This window comes from Lutjanus erythropterus, chromosome 10, assembly GCF_056507025.1.
Source record: "Lutjanus erythropterus isolate fLutEry1 chromosome 10, fLutEry1.hap2, whole genome shotgun sequence".
Classification (NCBI taxonomy): domain Eukaryota; kingdom Metazoa; phylum Chordata; class Actinopteri; order Lutjaniformes; family Lutjanidae; genus Lutjanus; species Lutjanus erythropterus.
The window spans coordinates 27,293,649-27,308,301 of NC_139326.1; the positions used below are offsets into that span (position 1 = coordinate 27,293,649).

General features: G+C 41.1%; 1 protein-coding gene across 3 annotated transcripts in view; it reads left to right on the forward strand.

Moving 5' to 3' along the window:
• The window catches only part of smtnb (smoothelin b), a 71,106-nt gene that overhangs the window by 24,630 nt on the left and 31,823 nt on the right, over positions 1-14,653 (forward strand). For 2 of the 3 annotated variants that reach the window (XM_084728864.1, XM_084728862.1), the window contains exons 3-6: positions 646-724; positions 807-885; positions 2,672-2,751; positions 11,974-12,076. In XM_084728864.1, coding sequence (XP_084584990.1) covers positions 646-724; positions 807-885; positions 2,672-2,751; positions 11,974-12,076 — 341 coding nt within the window. Of the gene's footprint in view, positions 1-645; positions 725-806; positions 886-2,671; positions 2,752-6,622; positions 6,771-11,973; positions 12,077-14,653 lie in introns of those variants that run through there. The other variant, XM_084728863.1, reaches the window with a different exon arrangement.

The window sequence follows — 14,653 nt, forward strand, 5'->3', positions numbered from 1 at the left end:
ATCATTTCCATTCACCGCTGCTCTCAGATGACCTGGGTTACAATAACATAAGAGGTGCCTCATTGAAGCTGCTTGAGGAAACATACCTACTGTAGCAAAAGCATGCACATGCACACATGTTAAAAGACACACATATACACACCTGCACAACATTTGCACACACAGAAAGGATCTGAAAGTTGCATTATCCCGTGCCTCTCAGTGGTGGAATGTGAAATATTCCACTCCAGCGTGCCACACATCCTTTAGTACCAGTGACTGCAGGGAAGCGAAGATAATGAGAGAACTTTAGGCGCGTATGAGTAACAGAAACCAACATAAAAGTGAGCAGTGAAATGGAGAAATATGAGGCTGAAAAGAGGGAGGATGAGCGAGAGCAGGCTTTTTCAGGCTCTGTGTGTCATTGCTGTCAATTCTGTATTGCCTGAGTATCACTTTTTCCAATGCTCAGTTTGGGAGTGTTTCCTCTGATGGGCCAAGAAAGCTGTGAGTTATCTTGGAAGTGTCTTCTGCTGTCTTTCACATGCACAGAGAGGCCTCAGTTTGTATTTTGTTGTTTTAAGTCACTGCTGCATGATCACAAGTTGACGGTCGGTCATAACGAATGCCATTAAAAGGACTTCACCGTTTCCGTCTGTCCCTCAGATCAGAATCCAGCGACAACTTGGACGTCCTGTCACGGAAACTGCAGTCAATCCAGGACATTGATGAGCTCACAAAAATGGTGAGTAAACAAAGAAAAATCATGAAATATGCTGACACTGCATGCTTGCAGCACTTACATTTGCGTGTGTGTTTGTGTGAAGCTCCGTGCTGCCGGCGAGTACGAGGAGAGGAAGATGATCCGAGCCGCCATCCGACAAATCCGAGATGAACAGCAGCAGGGTGAGTCCAGCTGTCTGATAACACAGAGTCCAGCTGTGTCTGTTAAATATGATACCAGTTGTCTGGAACATGAAAGATGCATCTTTTCACTGACAGGAGGAAAATGTATAAACTCAAACGATCTGTTAAATTCACACAAGTCATGTCACATTTAAGTAGGGTGCAATTTGTCACCGTCTTCAGGCAGTGTAAACACTTAAACTGATTTGTCTGAACAGGGTGCTGTAAAAATATAGTTGAGGGTTAAAATGTCAGATGTTGAAAGTCCATAATTATGTTCTGGAATCTGGACTCTGTCAGTCCTTGCAAAAGACATTCATTTATTAAATTAGGACACCTTAAAGCACATTATGCAAGAATTGATATTTTTTGCACTTTTGCACTTCTACAGTTTTGTAGTGCAATTGAATTATACACTTGCTTTTGTAAATATGGACAGCTGTACAAGTATATTTCTTATGATTAAATTACTTCTGATCAGACAGGTTGAGAAGTGAGAGTGAAGATAAATCCACTTTTTAATCCCAAAAGTTTGAAAAACAAACTCTCCTCTCTCCTCTCGCCCTCACAGGCCCCGACTCCTTTGTAGGTCGCTGTTGCAGACAGGAATATAAATTTTAATCCCCAACATTTGAAAAATAAACTCTTCCTCCAAAGTTCTGGTCTGTCCCCAGCTCTCTCCTCCAAAGCTTCCTGGCTCTCAGCAGCTGTCTGTTGGCTCTGTGCCTCTGCTCTGCCCACTCCTCCCCAAACAAGACTGAGCAAAAGTCCCACAATAGACGCACTCTGTCTGCTCAAGTTGAATATTTTCAACTTGCCCGAATACGCAAATGACACTAATTTTATTTGCTTTCTATGTGAACACACCATAACACTTCCCAGATGAGCTGCCAGTCCGTACAAAGTCAGCTCGTAGGACTGAGAGCTGCATGGCTAACTGGGCTAACTAGCTCAAAGTGTCACCCAAAATCAGTGACATAGCAGCACTTTGGTGGCTCACTTTTTGGAGTGAGCACCCCGTGCACTTAGGCTATCAGCACTCTGCAGCAGTCCCAGTTTGGTTCCTGTGGTCCTTTCTCTCTACCCCTTTTCCTGTCTCTCTTGTGATTGTACCTGGATCAACCCAAGTTACAAGCAAGAACAGACTTTCAGGGTGTTGTGTGGATATAACAGAGGCACAAGTCGGAGTACCATCAAAATGATTTTGAAGCTGTTATTTTAAGATAAAATAGTTACATAGTTTTAATGACGATGAAAATGATGTGTTTTGGCACTAAATTCTGGCAGTTAAAAAGGCACTGCACTGATTGGCCTGATGAGGGTGCTGAAATTACAGGAAAAAAAAAAAAAGCTGCCAGTTTCTTTTGATTTAGTGGATTTTAATTGTTTATAAGAAACCTGCAGGGTAAACACATATTTTTGATGAGTGTGTACGCGTAATGTAGGAGAGATAGCCGTCTGTCTGTGGTCACCATAGTTACTGTGGCAGATCTACCTATGATGTTGGATCAGATAGTGGATTCCTGTCATTCCTTAGCGCTGTCTGGTCTGTGTGAGGCCCCTGTCACTCTGAAACACAATGAAGCATGGGCTGGGTGATGCACGAAGCCTGCCCAGCTTCTTCCTTCGGGGTCACGACAGAGCACCACAGATTATCTTGTCTGCTGTCACTTCAGTGTCATAAATTCCATCTGTGAAATGTCACTGATCACCAGAAGACTGACATCAGATGGATATAATAAGTAATTCTAATTACTGTATTATTGCTGTGTGTGTGTTTTTTTAGGGACAGTGGAGCGGGGTAAAGCTCCTGGTCGCTGCCTGGAGTCTGAGAGTGTGGAGCCCCAGAGCACCATGGGAGCTGTGGTGAGTACAGCTGAGTTAATAGAGTGATCATCAGTGTCATTTATGGGAAGAGAAATGATTAAATGTAACACGTTTTAACCCAGATAATATCTGAATATCACATTACAACTGATGGGTTAACTGTCTGCAGTCTAATACTCCCTCGTGTCAGCTTTCATTTGCTAAAATGAACCCAACACAGAACAATTTGCGGGTGCTGCGTGTGTTAGCATGGCAACCAAGACACTGAGGTTTCTCTGCTGCCATGAAGAAGAATGCAGCAAACAACAACAGGCATTGTGACTTGAGTCACACACAACTGTGTCATGAATGTGGCTTCATCACACACACACACACACACACACACACACACACACACACACACACACACACACACACACACACACACACATGCTTTGGCTGCAACGGAGCAAGAAATGCATTTTTGTTTTTTACATCCTCATCCAGGTTTGGCAAACTATGAGAATAAAGATAAAATTTACTTTGAGCCTGGTGTTTAGTGAGGGTAGTAAATTGTTTTTGACAGGGATAGTCATTTTGCACATGTCTATCTGCAAAGCTTTTCACACTTTGAGACAGTTACGCACTCAAATTAAAAGTTTAGAGCAGCCTTTCCCATACTTAGGGTTGTGACCCAAAATGGGTCGCAGACCTGTTTTTATTGGGTTGCCAGTTGGCAGAGTAAAATACATAACAATGTTATTATATGAAAATTCAGGGCTATACACGTAGTCATGGGACTGAAGTTACATCCAGTAACTACTTCTTCTTTGCTACCTGGACCTGAAAACAATTCTGTTCATGATATAGAAACCAAAATAAAATAAAATAGTTTATACATGTTGGCTTCACCAAAGCTATTCAAAATGCAGTGAGTCATGTGGTTTGTTGGGTTCTAGTTTATAAACATAGTAGAGAGACTGTAAGATATAAATAGATATTTAAGTGCCTCCCCACCACTCAAACTTACAAAAATATATCATGAACCGCTTAACCATTTTTTGCACAAATCATTACCCAAATATGATTAAAAATGTTTAATAAACAAAATTCCCTCTGCATAGCCAGTATCAGGGGTCAGGTGCAGAAACATCTTTTTATTGACAACAAGAGTAAATAAATCCCATGTATACATAGTGAAATGTATAACCCAATGTTTATACAGTGAAATAAATGTAATTTAAAGTGTTATTTGGAATTTATGATAATAATATCTTAATTAGACAGTTGTGCACACATGTAAAAAATGTATTTTCTAGCCCAGATAGTATTTCAGTTTTCTTGAAGGAATTTTTCCAAACATTGAACAAATAGTCAACTTTGGCAGCCCTCAGATCATGACCCTCTCAGTGTCACAATTCCATGGTGAAAGCTAGTGCAAACTAGGATTTCGCTGTTATGTGATGTGATCAATTCTTCTTTTCAAAGTAAGAGCCCCCTTTTCACAACTGAACAGTAAAACATGGATTTTATATCACAGCCTTTCAGTAAAATTGAGAGAAAGTAATTGTTGCCATATAGCAACACCATGCAATATCTTTTCAATTCATGATGTATTTTCCTAAGTTTTGGAGCCGGGGAGACACCAGATTTCTACTTTGACTCTCAAACTGAAAATATGTGGGAACCCCTGGTGAGGGTGTGTGAGAGACACAAGAGGTTCAAATAATTTTAAGACTTTTATCTGATTTTATCAAATACTTTAAGCATTTTGATTTCATCACATGTTTCTGAATCCCTCCTCAGTCACCCTGTAAAACTCCAGATTTCAGTCTCCTCTCAGGCGTCTCCCTCAGCTGTCTGGCCCTCTAGTGGATGATAAGGGACTCTTTTTTGTAATCTTTTCCAGCATAACAGATTGAATTATATGGTTGTTGCGGGGAACAAGATGTGAAGACGTAAGACTTGACTGTTTGGGAGAGTCTGCCAGGGGCCAGATGTTATCTTATCTGCTGTGTTTGATCACAGTATTTTGATGAATGCTCTGCTTCCAGTGGATGAGATTTCTATGGAGGAAAACAAAGTTAATTCTTACTGCATGTGGTCACTGTTGTTGTAAATCAAGCCTTTTGAGTGATGGAAGTAGAGGAACACCGAGTGTATCTATGCTTTAAAGGAAAATACAGTCAGTCATATTATTAGCGTTCCAGTGGTTCATGTGAAAGGACCTTTTTTTTCCCGTCACTGGTATTAAGACACCTAGTATCAATCCCATTGTCCATTGCAGCCTGTGCTTTGCTTGCATGCATGCCTTTGTGTGTCTGAGTGTGTGTATTGTCCTAAGATAGGAAGCAATGATAGCACGTTGGCGTCACAGGATGCTCTTAACATTCAAGCCTTTTTACCTCTCTTCCTGTAAGACAGCTGAGTGGTACGGTGGTGGAGTTGAGAGCTGCAGGTGGTGTGATGGATGACAGAGGTGGGATTTTGGGGTCAGACAGACAGACAGACAGACAGACAGACAGGCAACCCACCAGCTGTGTCTCAGCAGTGGAGTCTGTGCTGGAATGGGGACGTGGCCAAAAACAACATCGGCCAGCAGCAGCAGGGCTCCTTCCACTCACATCACAGCAGCGGATCTCTTTGAGCTACGAACGATTGTCCCCTAGCAGATGGAGGTCCTAGATAGGCCTCCGCAGCAGCCAAACACACACATAAACAAAAGCACAATATGTGGACACTGCCAGCAGCTTGAAACCAACACCAGCTCAAGAATTCATGCAACAAAAACTGAAGATGGAGCGGAGGTTTTAAGAGTCGGTCTCCTAACAGTTTCAGGGGAGACTCAACGAGTGGAAGTGAAAAATATGACATTAGTTATCAAAAGGAGATCATATAATGTGTGATTTGGTTAAAGCGAGAGTTCTAAGAGTTGGGAGTAAGTATTTGGGAATTGACCCTTCCTAAGTCCCGCCCCTTTTTGCTGGTCGTGTCTAGAAGGGAACCCTAGCTTTCCGAAACTCTTGGGCATACAGGCTTAATTCAGCACAGTAACACTTCTTTAGGATTGGCAGATATACCAGCAGATGGTTTCGTTTTGAACAAACTTTGTGTCGTTTATTTAAATTAACAATGGTGGGGATGGAGAGTTATTTAAATATTTATAATATCAAATTAGCAAATAAATATATACTAACTATATAATCGTGATTCCGTAGACATCCACAGATTGAGTGAAACAAAGCAAAAAAGCTCACTAAGTTGTTTTCCAAACTTTGTCTGAGGGGAGGCCCACAGTCTCAGACTTTGAAAACCCCTGATAAAGAGTATATGTGTGTCTAATTAGTGGATTAGTGTAGCTGTTAATTTTGACTGCAGTCCAACACCCATTAAATGTTAATGACGGTTTTTAATGGGAATGCTTAACATTCAGGGAAAGCTGATGTAGCGTAAAACTTTCCTTTTGCTCATTGGAGAGAAACCATACTGTAACAGCTTATAAAAAAAACTTTAATTATACGTCTGTAGCAAAAAAAGGCCTGTTGGAAAAAGGATCTTTATTCATTATTGAGACACAAGAAAGTGCAAAATATTCAGAAATTTAAATGACGTTCTGTCAAGGTTAAATGTCACCTTTTGTCTCAAGTCTTACAGCGGTTGGAGAAATGAAAAAATAGGTCAAAACAAAGGGAGAGTCTGTCAGAAGTTAATGTGTCAACCAGGCAACCCTTTAACCTGTAAGGAAAGTGTGTGTGTGTGTGTGTGTGTGTGTGTGTGTGTGTGTGTGTGTGTGTGTGTGTGTGTGTGTGTGTGTGTTTGTGTGTGTATGTGTGTGTTTGTGGTGGGGGGGTCAGATCCCTGTGGAGACAGAAAGGGAGGGAGGGGAAGTCAAGGGAGTGGCTTGTTGGTACTGTGTGTGTGTGGTGTTGGTGGTGGTAGTGTGCATGTGTGTATGTGTGTGTAAGTGTGTGTATGATGTGGCTGAGGGAGTAGAGCGTCAGAGTAGAGGATGTCCTGACTCCAAGAGGGTTACTGCTGAGGGAGAGAGAGAGAGAGGCAGTCGGTTCAGTGAAGAGAAGGTAAATGTCATTCAGACTTTTCTGCTGCTGTCATGTGTCACAGACCAAACGCTCCTCTCTGACTTACTTTAATCATTTATTTAACTTTTTTTTTTAACTTAAAGACCATTTTTCCTCATCACTCTGTGCTTGTTTCTCTCTGACTGAAGAATGGGACGTACTTTCCTCTGTGTTTACCTTTCAGGTTTGTGTGCATAAGGGTTTATTGCTGTGTTAGATCATCTTTGTTCACTTAGTCTGACAGTTTAACTCAGAGGATGAGATGTAGATGACGCGTTAATGATGCATGAGGTGAAACTCAGTCATTGTTGTTGCTATTATACTGATATTGCCTTTACTGTTTCTATTTTTTGTCTTTTTTCCTTCTTTCTGTCATGTAAAATCTTTGAGTACCTTTTAAAGAGCCATAAGGACTTGATAATGATTTAAACTAAACAGAAATCTAGAATATTTAAGGCTTGTACTTAAAATTGTGATAACAATATATATAAAATGTCTTTTTATTTTGCAATTGTACATAATTCAAACTTTCATTGGTAAAGACAATTCATGCCAACTTTTTGCGCATACTTAAGTCATGGCTGGCTACTATTATTTTATTTTTATTAAGGATGGAGAGCACTTTAAGTGCAAATAAAAACTGCTAAAAACGAAACATCAGATTTCGTTATCATTTTTGTTTGTTTTTTAGTAATGCAATAAATATTGTATCGTGGATTATTATGGCATAATCATACCTTGATATGTTGTCACTGTTACATCCTTAGTTGAAACAGATTATTAAAACAAAAATTAAGACAAGTCTTGAATATTTAAAGCTTGCACTTAAAATATATTGAATATCGTGATTAAAAAATAGTCTTGATAATGTAAAAGACTTTGTAGACTGTGTTTAATACCACATGTTTTGAAACAATGCAATCCTATCTTTGATAGAATTCAAAGTGCCAAAACTAAAAAAGTAATAGATCTGTGCCGTACCCGCACTGTGTGTGAGCTGGTCACAAACGAAAAAAACGAAACAAAACTTATCATTATGTGTCTAAGACTTTTTTTCTTTTTGCTGTGGTATTGAAAGGGGTATCAGATTTTTTTTTTTTTTTTTAAGTTTAAAAGTTTGTTATATCTTAACATTGACTTTTTTTTATTACATCCCTACTTGATGAGGATTATTTTAAAAAGACAAATATTGACAAATATTAAATGCTTGTTGGTGATTTAACTCTTTACAGTAAGTTGACTCTGGGTCTGCAGGCTTGTGTGCTGTCTTGGTGCGTTAGGTGAGCTCAGGTAAGCTGCTGAGAGGGCGGGTGTTTAAGCTCCAGACAGAGTTTTGTTTGTTCCCTGATCTCATCATAAACATGTTGCAAGAAGTGACTTGAAGAGAGAAAAGCTTAAATGTCCTAAAGCAGGCCTAGCGGCAGCGATAGCAAGGCTTCAGCAGACTTTGGAGATGGGATGCAGGAGGGGAAAAAAGAAAGCAGAGAGTAAGCTTGGATTGGCATGTGATGATGTGCAGTAAGTCAAAAATGGGAGTTGAATTCTTCTGTGGGTTCCCTCACACCAAACTGACTGTGATACTGAGATGATTGCTACTTCATTCCAGCTACTGTATTTCAGTCGTTGGAGGTGAGCCGAGCGTGTGGTTCCTCAGGCTGCAGTAATGGAAAACGAGCCGCCAGGTTTCTTCTCTCTTCCACGTGGAGGCATGGAAGAAGACCCTCGAATGGTTTTTCTGACCTTACCAGTGTAGTGATGGATTTAACTTTCATGGAAAACTGGAGCCCTGAGAGCCAGCGTGTTAATCTTCAGTTGATCTCATCTGCCTGCTGGAGAAGAAGGAGGAGGTGTGTGTGTGTGTGTGCCTCCACAGCTCAGCCTTCAGCCTCATTGTTGTTGTTTTTTTTGCGGAGTTGAGGGTTCAGAGGAATCCAGATGGCCCACGCCTCGCTGTGGTCACAAGAGAGGACAGTTGTTTTTGTGTTTACCGGTTTGAGCTTTTGCAATTACAGTCCCAACACAAACAGGCTCCTGAGGCCAGATGGGCTGAGTGGTCCGGAGGTGCGTTGGAGTGGGACGACAATGGTGTTGGTTCCACTCTGTCAGGCCTTGACGGGGAAGCCGCTAATGACAGCACGGTGGCTGGCAGCAGGTCCCGGGCACTTTTTTCGGCTTCTCCAGTTCCATTTTTTTCCCTTCTGCCTCACTGTCTGTGAGAAATATGTTCCCTGTGGTTTAGTGGGAGCTGTGAAATGATGGCTGTCTGTCTGACTCCTGGTGGAAGCTGTAGAGAGAGAGGAGGGGCGGTTGAGGACAGACTTGTCCTCTCTAATTGTGTTTATGGCTCAAACACAATTATCTCCCCCTGTGACTCTTTGATTGAGTGACTCCACTGAGAAGAAGGAGAGTGCCCTTTGTGTGTGACCTCTCACATTATTACATTGTAGTGCCTCCAGTCTTTTGTGTCGTTGGAGAAGACGGTTTTCTGTCCTCCAAACTCATCAGACACTGTAATGACTCATTAAATGAGCATTCCACCAAATTTCTGCTCCCTGCTGTGGTGTCCCTGTCTGTGTGAACGTTTACCACCGTCTAGAAAATCTGAGAAGACGTTTTTTTATGCCCTAGAAGAATCTGTGCTGCCACTTAGGTTTTTTGCTCCATATGGAAAAAAGTGGAAGTCTTGGAAAAAATGACACTGGAGAGCCTTCTATGTAGATTTATAACACTATGATGGCACATAGTTTTTCAATTTTCTAGCTTCTTTTGAGGAAAGTTTTCCCGTTAATGATCACAGATTGATCTCTCCTGGATTTTAGCAACAAAGCTTCACTTATTTCATTTCATTTCATTTCATTTTTCCTTTATTTAACCACATAAGGCAATGGAGAATCATTTAAAATGATGACCTGGTCAAGAGGCAGCAAGTCAATACAAGACAAAACATGGATACATCTAGTGCAAGGAAATGATCTCATACAAATGATCTCATACACCAGAAAAGCAAATTCAGAAGCAGGTGCAGTGATCAGAGATAAGAGTTTGTAATGAGTTATTAAATGTGGGTAATGAAATGAGTTTTAGCATCTTTTGCAAACTCATTCCAGTCAATAGGAGCAGCAAGTCAATGAAAGAGCTAAATTGTGGTCAGTGTTGGAGATGTTGTGTAGCGAGCAGACATATGAGGGGGGTTGCCAGTGATAGTGTTATAAATGAACTGATACCAGTGGATCAGTTTGCCGAGTGTGGAGAAAGCGACAGGTTACAGTGGTGAGTATCAACTGTGGCATTGGTGACAAAGCAAATTATTTTTTGGCTTTGGCGTTACCTAGTTTTTTTCAAACCTTCAGATCTTCCTCACATTTTAGCAGGGTATATGGTATTATGATGGTATTTGTGTAAAACTTGCATAAAACAGCTCAACTCGACTCGACTCCACCGTAGATAGTACTAACTCATGGTGACACTATTCCTGAAACCACACACACTCTGTTAATAAACTGAGCAGTGCAAATCCAGATTTGCCTTCCTGTTTGTGCTGCCATCTCTTGCGACAGTGTCTGATTACGTTTTCTCTTCGGTCACTGAGCCGCTCTGCCCTGTAATCTGCTCAAGGTGGGGAAGGTCACAGTCAATGGAGCGGAAAGCCTCCACCCCTTTCTCACCTCTGCCTCTCACTTCAGGGTTTTGGTTTTCACATTCAATCGCGGCCTCTCCCTGATCAGACACTGCATTGATTAAAAGCCTTTAAAAAACCCCACAAAGGTTGCAAAATTAATAAGATTCTCACACTGTAACTGCTGCTGATGCCAGCCTCTCGTGTAGGATAACATTGTTTACACATGGAGAACTGATTGTGGCGTGTGATTGTGTGGTTGGGTGTGTATGCTTTCTTTGCTTGAAAGCTTCTGAATGTGTTTTCAGAAGCTTTTTGAAGTAATAGTAGGGTGTAAATCTGTTCTTAAGTATTATATTTTCAGTATGTCAGGTCATGTCCTGTATATTTGTTCAGGATCCACCCAAACCGTTTTGTTGGACTGTTCTTAACCCTGACGTCCCTTGTAAAACACCTTTAAGGAGATTATGTGAAGTGATATAGCGCAGATTCAAATGAACTGCACAGTGATTGATACCACCTGCAGCTCCACATATAAGAGCTTCTTGCCCTTTAATAGAAAAGATTGTCTCATAGCTCTGTGGATTAAGAGTATGTGCAGGAGTGATTGAAAGAGTGTGTGTGCACACGTGCTCCGAGGAGCCTTATTTGTGCAGCTGATTCTCCCGTGGAGTTGCTCAAGGTCAGGCAACAGAGGCCCAACAGTAGTGCCGGCATGTTCATCTTTCCTCCCTCCACGCCTCTCCAGTTTCCTCTCCATATGCCAAAATACTGCTGAATCTCCTCTGAGATCTCCCTCCTGCTGAGACTTTCCTTCACAGATGCAGGTTAGGGCAGCAGAAAGAGCTTTATTTTGTGCTGAAGTCAGACTCCAGGTGATCCGGAGGGAATAGGACTTGCCCAAGTCAAGTCAGGCCAGAAAGCATAACTGTATACTGACTGCAATTAGAGCTGCAATTAAGGATTGTCATTTTCAATTAACTTGCAGATTATTTTCACAATTAATTATTTAGTGTGCAGAAAAACTGTGGGAATTAACCAGAGCTCAGAGTGACATCTTCAGATTGCTTCTTTTGTCGAACCATCAGTCCAAAACAATTTTCTTCACTCTCCATCACCAAGACTCTTCATTTACTGTCATAGATGACAAAGAAAAGCAACAAATGTTTGATATTTTCGCTTGAAAATGTCTTAAACAATGTTGTGATCCACAAATTAGTTGGTAACTAGTTTTCTTTCTATCGACTCTACTCTGTATATTGGCTCTTTTGGCACTCAGGATGTCCCCCTCCCTTTCAGACATATACAATGGAAAGTAAAAACAGACCTTTACTTTTCCAGCTGGCCAAGCATGTTGCTCATCATGGCTGGAGCATTTGACCTCGACCTTAAACAAAAGACTGTTGTGATCACCAGCTGACCTCAAACAGATGATCGTAGGATGGTTTCCAGAGCAATAAGTTGGCAGTTTGTCCCTTAAGAAAAACCTGAAGGCATTGTGACCTTAGAAATTAAAGAGCAAGATAGTTGTGCTTTATTGAAATGCACTGAACATGTGTGACTCTGTTCCTTTTCTTTTTCTAACAGGAGACAGAGCAGGAGAATCACAGTGAGCGAGAACGCATCAGATCTCAGATCCGGGAGTTACGCGGACAGCAGACACAACAAAGCAGAGAGCTGCAGAGAAGAGGTAAGAAACACTCGTTCAGCACCAAACTGCTCCTCAAATTTATTTCATAAGTCTCCATGTCAGGATTTCTCCCTCTGCAGATGAGTAAATTAAGAGAATTACATTAGTTATGAATAAATATCTCAGACACTTAAGTCAGCCTCATTTCTATATCACTGGATGACAGTTTGCCTACTCTCGCAAAAGCTCCCCAATTTCCTTCCAAACCTGGTCCAATCCCTATGAAAACGCTGCTGTGGAAATATGTACAATGTGTCACATCTCCCTGTTGCACGGAGCAGATTTGGACATCTTCAGTGGGAAAATCTAAATCAATCTGACTTCACTCGTTCGCTTTGCTTTCAGTTAAGACGTGGTGGAATTTGCCTCTTCTTCACAGGTCTTTAGACGGTGGTGGAAATGCAGCCAGCGGGCTGTAGGAACCTTATAGTTAGCTGAAAAGTAGAACTGGGACTAAAAGTTCTGAGGACTTTAGGTAAAAATGTGGCTATATTTGAAGTGCAAACCTAACATAGTTTGTCTGCCTACTTTACTGTATGTTAAGCTATGCTACACTGTAAGAATGGTCGAAACACAACATCTTCTATGTACTGTAAACACTCACCTGAAGGTCAAGTTTAGGTGGTTACTTTTAACTCGATGCCAACACTGGACACCTCTGTTGCATGTGACTCCATACATCCATCTTGATGTAATTTCCTCTACACTGCTTGTTAAAATAGTTGGCTGAAGGAGGCTTTCTCCTAAGGTGGCGGTCAGGAGGTCATATTAGTTCAGGCTCTTTAAGCTCCTTCATTGAACTTTATTAACTGTTTGGAGTCGTTTGCAGCCATGGGCTTAATGACTTTGGCTTCTTAAGTGTGAAGTAATTTCATTAACCACTCTGTTAGCCCAACCATTAATAAAGTAGCATGAATGCCAGCCTTCAGGAGGGAATGAATGTGCTACGTTCACTTCTGGAATCCTTGATACATAGCAGGCACAGAGCTGACGATGAATAGGTTGTAAAATGTCAAAAGTGCATTGTTGACGAGTTATAAATGTTGTTTCAATCCCTCCTATTGCTTGTCCAATTTAAACACCTCAGGACAATCTATTAATTGTACAGTCCCCTTCATATAGGACTCCAGATTTAATTTGGATCATCCTAGGCTAAAGATTAAAATGTTTTTCTTCTTTTATTTAAATCCGGGCCTGGCTGACCTGGGCTTGGCCTGAGGCCGGCAGCCATAACACTGTTGTTCTGTGTGGCCTTGTCTGCCCTGGACTTGGCTCCCAGTGTCCTTCTCATGGACCTGGGGTTGGTGGTGGGGTTATGGGAAGCAACAGAGGGAAACCCAACAGCCACACCTCTGCTAAATAAAGCTGACACCAGAACAGAACAGAACTGAGGCCTAGATTTGGCAAAGAAACTCCCCACTGTTCTTGATTTATCGCAGCCTTACAATTTAAACCAGGGTGAAGCTTGGGTCAACAAAAAAAGACCACCATAGAAAACCAAAGGAGGAAGGCGCTAATCAACAAAGACATGGACATTTGTGGTTGGGAAAGGACAGTGTAGCAGCCAAGGAGGACCGGTAGTTGTCTTTTCAGCAGAGTGAAAGTAGCAGAAAATAAAAGATTGACTTGGAGCATCAGTGACCGGTCATTCTTCGTCTTTGAACACAACACAAACACATACCTCTACCTCTCAAAGCAACAGACAAAAAAGCTTACATTTACAAGCTTTTTCTCAGTAACCATGTATCCAGCTGTATCCAGCACAGAAATACAGAAACTTAACACTTTTCTTACAGAAAAATATGTAAACTTTACACACTGTTGGGCAAAACAAAAGTTACCACCTTACTTTACATTTCTGCAGTGATTAATATGTTTCAGCAACAACTTTAACTCTTAACTGATGCAGTGAGTAGCTTCTTATTTCTTAAAGAACAATGTCAGAAGACATACCTTGTGGTTGTGGAAAAGATGTGACTGTTTCAGAAGGGTCAAATTATTGGCCTCCATCAAGCAAAGAAAACAACTAAGGAGATTGATGAAACTACTAAAATTGGTTTAAGAGCTGTCCAATGCATTATTAAATTATTATATTATATTCGAGGAAGAAATGTGGTACGAGAAAAATCTTGAATGATCGTAATCGGAGATCACTTTGGTGAACATGTGGTGAATTCAAATCATTAAAAAAATCAAAATTAGTGAAAGTAAGAGCATTTTCACACTCTCAATGTGAAGAGAACTCAAGGGATTGGGACTAAACAGCTGTGTAGCCTTAAGAAAACCACATATCAGTGAGGCTAATCAGAAAAAAAGTCTTCAGTTTGTTAGGGAGCATAAACATTGGACTCTGGAGCAATGGAAAAGGGTAATGTGGTCTGATGAGACCAGATTTACCCTGTTCCAGAGTGATGGGCACATAAGAGTAAGAAGAGGGGTGGATGAAATGTCTAGTGCCTACTATACAGGCCTGTGGGGCCGTTTTTTTCCCTAACCAAAATGTAGCATAGCATGGCATGGTTCATACCAATGGATGCCTCAGGTCTTCTAGTTTCATATGATACAAGTATTTTCCCT